Source organism: Charadrius vociferus, unplaced genomic scaffold, assembly GCF_000708025.1.
Source record: "Charadrius vociferus isolate BGI_N301 unplaced genomic scaffold, ASM70802v2 scaffold87, whole genome shotgun sequence".
In the NCBI taxonomy this organism is placed as follows: Eukaryota; Metazoa; Chordata; class Aves; order Charadriiformes; family Charadriidae; genus Charadrius; species Charadrius vociferus.
The window spans coordinates 364,212-372,313 of NW_009649314.1; the positions used below are offsets into that span (position 1 = coordinate 364,212).

Genomic DNA, 8,102 nt, shown 5'->3' on the forward strand with positions numbered 1-8,102 from the left:
TTCTTAACTCATCAGGAGAATTCTTCCCAGCATTGATGTAACCATGAGTGAAACTCCTCTTTCAGGAGATGTAAGCTAGATGTCCCAATGTGTTACACTGTGTTCAAAGTGATGAACAAAACCTGTTTCTGCATAGATGAAAATCAAGTATGCTCTTACAAGGGACATTTTGTGTTTTCCCAATGCCTGACCATTCCTTCCAATGAAGAAAGTTCATACTGAAAAAAAACTCAACTACAAACATTTTTTGCTTGAGTATACTTTGAAAAGTATACTGCTGAAATTACAGTAAATATGGTCTGGCTCTAGATTCCAGTTTTATGGCTTTTTCTCTGACATACAGTCTTCTAATGACTTGCAGAAGTTATTTTTATAGATGCTAACTATTAAAGAGAGTTACACAAACTCTATGTATAACTAAAGTGCTGTCTTCTCAGTATCAGTGAGGTGTTTGCTGTATCTTTATTATGTTGGAAATGCACTGGAGTCCAAACACCCTTTTAAATTCCAATTCACTAAGATTTCTTCTCATTTTTTGTATGCTATTTTCTCACAAAAATCATAAGGAAAATATTCCAAAACCAATTGACTAAGAACAAGATGGAGTGGACAGGGCAGTATCAGCCAATGATACTGCAGTTTTCACTCTCTTCATTCTTATTGGAACCCAAAGGATAGAAACAACACTTCAGAGACCTACCTACAATGAACCAGAAGGCTCACTATTTACTGGTCACTTGTCTTCTCTAAAATGTGTTTCCTGTTCTCACATCATGGTGTTCCTGACACTGGTGCCTTAAATGGCTCCTCTTTGTTTCCAGTCATTTCACAGGATTATACGATCACAGAACATCTCAGGTTGGAAAGCACCTCTGGAGATCATCTAGTCCTACCCTGCTTCTCAAAGCATGGTCATCTAAAGCAGGTTTCTAAGGACCGTGTCCAGTTGGACTTTGAGTATCTTCGAGGATGAAACTCCACAACCTCGCTGGGCAACCTGTGCCAGTGCTTGGTACCCCTTAGGAGTAAAGAATAAAATTATTATATTTAATTGAAATTTCATACTTTTCAGTTTGTGCCCACTGCCTCTTTTTCTTTCACTGGGCACCACTGAGAAGAGTCTGGTTCTGTTTTTACTCCCTCCCAGCAGATACTTATACACACTGCTATAAGCCCCCTGAACCTTCCCTTCTCCAGGCTGACAGTCCCAGCTCTTGCAGCATCTCCTTCTACGTCAGATGCTCCAGTCCCTTAATCATCTTCATGGCCCTTCTCTGGACTCACTCCAGTATGCCCATGTCTCTCTTGTACTGGAGACACCAGCACTGGACCCAGAACTCCAGATGTGTCTCACCAACACTGAGCAGAGGATCACCTCCCTCGACCTGCGTGCCATGCTCTGCCTGATGCAGCCCAAGAAGCTGTTGGCCTTCCATGCTGCAAGGGCATGCTTCTCCTCACTGTTCCTTCTTCCCATGCAGATACTGAAGATGTACACAAATAGCTGTGAAGAGGCCTGAGCAGTCAGGCAGTGCCTTATCCACCTCCACAACCAAAGCATCTCTAAGGACCGAGAAATTCACTTGGTGAATCACTTATTTCTAAAAAGAACTACATCACAACTAACTATAAGCATTTTTTAAGACATAGCTGCTTATTCAGCACTGCTGATAAGAAAATTTCCTTCAGAACAGACTGTTGACGCAATGTTATATATGCTATAAATTGTCTTTACCTTGCAAAACCCTCTAACTTTTCTGCGCCAGTCCCTCACGAGGGTCTAGTCCGCAGTACCATCTAGTGGCAGACGCTGATATGACCATGCCCGTCACGAAAACGCTCTTAACCATGGACATTCTTAGCAATCTCAGTAGAGAGATAAAAGTGTGTGAAACACCCTCTTATGCCTGGAAATAGTACCATGTGGGATAGCATGAGAAGAACTCACTCACCTTGTCAGGGACTGAGAGGAGATGGACAACTCTGATGATGAAATCACCTGTCCAGTACACTTCGTAAGCATGATTACTAATTACTTCTCCCAAAGATGACCTGTTTAAGAAGATTCTTGTTTGCTGCTCTGAAAAAATAAGTGAATCTAACACTGAGTGAAGATATGAAGAATATCTCCGAGACTTCTTTGGAAGACAACCGGGAGAGGTTGCTTTCTCCTGAGAGGCAAAGCCAGTAGTAATTCTGACATGCCCTTCTTTAGAAACTGCTCCCAGTTAAGAGTCCACATATCCGACATTCATCTTGGGCATCTGGTTATTGCTGTTTAGGTAACTTCCTTTACAGGGTCATCAAGCTAGAGCAAACACTGGACAGTATATTTACACCATATTCAAATCATATGTGCTCTCAGTTCATTTAAGTGTTGAACAAGAACACAGTAAAGCGGATGGTTTTGATAACGAAAAAGGAGAATAGCAATGTATTGTAACACAGGGTGAATACCCCGATCCTTGCATTGACTTGTCTCTCATACCTACAACACCATTCCAGAATCAGCAGGTACAAAGCTTCCTGGACATTCTATCATGATCCTTTATGCATTATAAAGTGTTCAAATAAATTAAAACAAATTAATTAAAAAAAAAAAAAGGAAAAAGAACACCCCAATTTCCACAAAGTTCATTCCCTAAAGACTATTCGTCAGGCAAACTGCAGTCCATATTAACAGTAGTTATTGTTGTGAAGCTGTTCAAATAAGTAACACCAACTTTATTCTTTGATTTTTTAAAACACATTAGTGAAAAGTCTTTCTGTTTGTACCAAACCTACTGAAAGTGAAAAAACCCTGTCCTGTCGCTTTCTAGGCATCTTACATGAAGGTCATGAGAACTAGAAATCAGAAAGCTAGACCTTAAAAAGAAGCATTTCTTGAAAAACACCAATTTAATGAGCTCTGCTATAAGCAGCTTCAGTGGCAGAATGAAAAGAAGATACAGGAACGGTAGCTGAGTGATGCAGCTTCACACACAGGAGATGATGAAGGATGGCCTCCAAGCAGCAGAGTTTCCAAGGAAGCTTCTAATATGTGAAGAACTCAAGTGCACCCACGAAGCTGTACACCTTCAGAGAAGAATGCAGCATAAGGACTCACAGAGGGTGGGCTTGGTTCCTCAGATGTGACCCAATCTTTATTTGTCTTCAGGCTCTTCTACACCTAGTTTCTTATTTACGCCTTTTGTTTTCAAAGGATAAAAAAAAAAAGTAAAAATTTAAAAGAATTAAAAAATACGTAAAACTTTATATAAAGAATTTTTAGTCAAGCCTGCATATTTTTAGTACAGTAATCAATACTAAGTATAATTTATGTAAACTCATACATAAATTTATGTAAACTTATAATCTATGTAAAATTAAATTAAAGACAGTCTGTCAGTTTAAGAGGTTGCATAATGATTCATACGTGACGCATTTGAGCACAGAGTTGAGGTTTTTTCCCCCCTTCAGCTCTAACAATTCCAGAGCTGTTTGGGGAGATACTGCTCTTCTGAGTACTGTTGTCTGAGAGCTGAAATAAAGAAATGGAGGGGACAAAGATTAATTTGCACGACCAGTTCTGTTTGCACTTGGCATAACTTGTATAACTTTCCTTCCACAGCAGTGGTTGGATTTTAGCGAAATTTTAGAAATGTTCCTGGGAAAATCTTAAATCAAGTCTACAGTTTCTCCTTAACACTACTCCAGTTGGAGGTGTTCTGTCACAATCATAGGTCACTCGGTTGATAAAATTCATTTGCCTGTCTTCAGCCAGGCAGCCCACTCATAGGAGTTTTTCTGTTCTGGAACATTTTAACTGGGAATTCAGTAGCCAATGTTAAGACTTGCAAGCTATCAAAAGAATGAGAAAGAGTAAGTATTTGTTTTCTTTTGTAAACAGCAGCTGAGAATAACTAAAATGTGCTTCTCATTTCCGAAAGGTAGTTTATCTCAAATAATAACGAAAAAAGACTACTACGGGTTTGACTCCTCAACAACTTCGTCTATTTGGGAATGTAGCACGCTCTGTGACAGCACACTTGCTGTGAACTTGCTAAATGCACGAAATAACATGCCTTCCAACAGGTGACAGCACCAATACTTGACAAATACTTGATTGGTATAAAGTGTAAAAGGAAGAAACTGTTTTCTTTTAAATATAAGATACATTCATTTGTAAAACAAACACAAAAAAAGATTTATTTGTATTATAAACTCTCAGATATTACTGCACAATCTTCACTATTTTCAAAGGTTTTGTTATTCTTTGAAGGTTTTTTTTACTTCACATTTTGCCACTTTTCTATTGGCAACAATTTGCACTTAATCAAGATACCCCTCTTTCTCAAGTCTTCAAAAGAGGGTGTCTACTGAGTAGTAATATGTATTTTCTGAGATTTCTCTCTATATATTTTAGTCTTACAAGTTCCTATACCCTTGAAACTGAAGAGCAGAACAGACTCCTTGAAACACTAGTCAGACCATTAAGGCATTTCTGATGTTATTGTTTCTTAAGTTTCCTGATTCATACTTCTCACTGGTCTATGCTTGTGACACAGCTGCACTTTGGTGGTAATAAACACTCCACAGTTCTGTCTTTTACTACCAAAAATATCATTCCTATGACATACAGTAGTAGTTACCTGTAGTATCTTTCATTTAAATTACAACATTGTGTAGAAAGAAAGCACATCATACGATGCAGACAGACAATAAGTATCAATGAACACAAGATAAGTAAAGTCTTTTTCCTCTTTAGGAATTGAATTATTTCCTGATCCTGAAACAAAGACAGTGTGATTGGTCTGGAGGAGCCTCTTTTATATTTGGTTTGTTGGGGTTTTTTTTGTGATAGAGTCAGTATCTGTATATTAGTAGAATCATTAAAGACTTCCTGACTAAATATATGAAAAGAGGAGACTTGAAACCAGAGGTTCTAAATAGTATTTGTACTTACACTTGGCAGGATGGAAGGCATCTTTGAAGCTTACAATTAGGGGAGTAAAAAAAAAACAACAAAAACAAACGGATGAACCCCAAACATGAAAATCCCCATAATGTTCTACTAATGTTTTATTTCAGGGTTTCTACAATCCATTAAACAGATTTTTATTTTCCATAACAAGCAAGACATCCAAACCACCTAGTACTTTTCCGGTCTCTACTTTCTGAGCAAGGTGGGTTAAAATACGATGCCTATTTTCCAGACATCTCTGCGCTAACATAGGTAGTTATCTGAATATCTGTATTTCTCTACCTGCCCACAAAAGAGAAGCTGGAACTAGTAGAAGACAGTAGATCCCTCGGCTCTGAGAAATGCAAAAGCTAAAATCCAGTGTGCTTTATGGAAACATGTTGATCGGAAAGGGAAGGTTGCAACATGATCTTTCCATGTGCCCAAGGGAGTTGAAAGCACAGTTCCTTCAGCAAAATTTGTTTCCTCTCCCAGTCATGTTTTACCAAGAAAGCCCAGTATGACACAACGCTTTCTCTGGACAAGTCATCCTCTAAATCCTCACAGCGCTGTTGTGTCGGTGCTTTCTGTTCTGTTGGAAACTTTGTCATTTTCTTCCGAAATTTTCTTCACAGGCAACTGTTTTCCAAATTTTCTACATTTGTATTCTTCAGTGAATCAGAGTCAAATGTATAAAGGAAGACAAGGCAATTACCTGAAAAGTATCACGTAAATCTATTCTTCTTTTAGATAGGACTCATTTTTAAAAAATGTATGTGCACTTGTATCAAATTATTTTAGGACATCTTTTTATTAGATGAACTAAAATGGGAAACTTTCCAAATAGAAGACAGAAGACCAAGTTTAAGGGATGAACAATACAGTAGAACAGAGAAAAAGACTTTCTCCAGGAAGCTAACCTGGAGACGTGGCCAATCTTTCCTCTGCTTTCCGTCTCCCTCCGTCAAACCACCAATGAAAAATATCAAGCAAGTGAAATATAGTCTTAATTTAAATACTACTTTAAAATAAATAGAAAATCTATCAGAAATATGAGAGCCAAGACATGTATTTTGTTTTCTAAGCAAACCAAGAAAGTGTTTTTATGCTTTTGGCTTTTAAAAATATCTTCATGAGGTGACTCCGTCATTGCAGTTAAAAGTCAGACACTTTCAACTCTTATTGAACTCTTCATCACTCTTCAGTAATTCTGCTTCCTGCTGGATTTTGGGTTTCCTTCTTCTTTGGGGATTTTGTCTGCCAGCACACCAAAGCTATGGCAGCATCCCAACATGATACATCATGAATTGGTGAAATCAAACTTGAGTAACCTGCACTGAGAATGTGACTCCAGGAGTCTCACAGCACAGACCAAAAGTGTTGTTATATCCCTCTGTTAATCACTTAACAACCGGGTGAAAAACTTCTGTTCGTCTAAGGAATTGTCTATCTTGGCCACTTATGTGTACATTCTTACTGGAATTTAGTACAGTTTCATAACTTTTTTTTTTTTCAGTAACTTCTAGATAACAACCATGATGGTAGTCCAGCTGAATTTGTAACTCCACATGAAGTTTATGAAGCTCCTGTTATTGACTACCAATACAAAGAAATACAATTACAAGTGAAACATCATTAAAACAGAGTGAAACATTTATCCTGTTTTTATATTCAATTAAAACATTCAATTTCAGTTACAACAGTTAAGTTTTATCATTTTAGTTTATTAAATAATGGAGGCATAAGAATAACACTTCAAAAAGGATAATGAAAAAAAACTGACCAAAGAAAAAATGCTGAATTTGAATTTATATTCAATATTTATGGGCAAAACATAAGAAATTTCAGTAAGTCTGAAAAAGAAATATAGCACACTACAATCTAGAGAAACAAGCCAAATTAACAGTTTGCTGTATAGTGCCACGTTAATTTTTACAATATCTCGCAAAGATACAATGAAGTTCTACCCAAGTAGAAATAATTTTATATATCTTAAAAAAATAAACACGGGAATTTATAAACCATTGCTTCAAAAATGTACAAGCAATTAGTCTGAAGTTTTCTTCTAATGAGAAACAACTGAGATGTTTAAATTATTCTTAACTTCAAGAGTTCATTTAATGCAGTTTCAGATTACTGATTTTTTAGAAATAAAGCAGCGCCACATTGAATCCACTGGTCTTGGTTTCCTCCACAAGGTACGTCAATATTTGTCACCACACGGTCTCTCTCCACACTAGTGTACACTGGTAAAGATATGCATTCCTCTGGAGAATATGGGCCATATGCATCCTGTCAACAAAAAAGCACATAGTTATCACTTAGGCAAGAAAACATGAGAAAGGAAGAATCTCCAGTGGTACGGTATCTAAAGCTGGATACTAAGACACAGTTTAGACACTGCAGCCCTGGACAGACAACTCTTGGTCCAGGCTACAAAGGAGAAAGATTACTAACAAAGCAGAGACTTCAGAAAATGTGCTCAACTACTCCATAACTAAGCCTCTACTTTTTCTCTCCAGTTTGTTAAACTGAAAACACAAGAAAGTATACAATAGGGGTGATCCTATGGACTACATATCAAATTCTTCATTCAGCTACAAAACCCAGAAATTACACGTCAAAAGATTCTGCAAACCACAGAATCACAGAATGGTCAGGTTTGGAAGGGACCTCTGGAGATCATCTAGTCCAACCCTCCTGCCAGAGCAGGGTCACCGCACAGGACAGTGTCCAGGCGGGTTTTGAATGTCTCCGGAGTGGGAGACTCCACAACCTCTCTGGGCAGCCTGTGCCAGTGCTGTGCCACCCTCAAAGTAACGAAGTTCGTCCTCACGTTTAGATGGAACTTCCTATGTTCAAGTTTGTGCCCGTTACCTCTTGTAGTAGGGGCAAGGGAAGTGCTGAACAGTTCCCACAGGGGAGAAGGTCCCTCGGGAGCATCAGGGCTGTAGGCAGGGAGCCGCTGACCCGGGCAGGCTGGAGGCCCGGGCCAGCCAGTGCTCTCAGCAAGCCCTGCTGCCTGCCCTCCTCCATCCCCGCAGCACAACCCCACTGCTCCTCCAGCACTGCTGCCCTAGTCGTCATCTGCATCTGAGATACTCGGCAAGTGGGATACTTCAGGAACTGCACCAAAAAAAAAAAATCTTACCCCACTCTT

The 8,102-nt window shown here is 38.6% G+C and overlaps 1 protein-coding gene across 1 annotated transcript in view; it reads right to left on the reverse strand.

Annotated features, from left to right (window-relative positions):
• Window positions 1–7,075: 7,075 nt before the first annotated feature.
• DYNC2H1 (dynein, cytoplasmic 2, heavy chain 1) overlaps window positions 7,076–8,102 on the reverse strand; it is a 197,053-nt gene continuing 196,026 nt past the window's right edge. Inside the window, exon 90 of the mRNA XM_009889410.1 lies at window positions 7,076–7,234. Coding sequence (XP_009887712.1) covers window positions 7,076–7,234 — 159 coding nt within the window. The remainder of the gene's footprint in view (window positions 7,235–8,102) is intronic.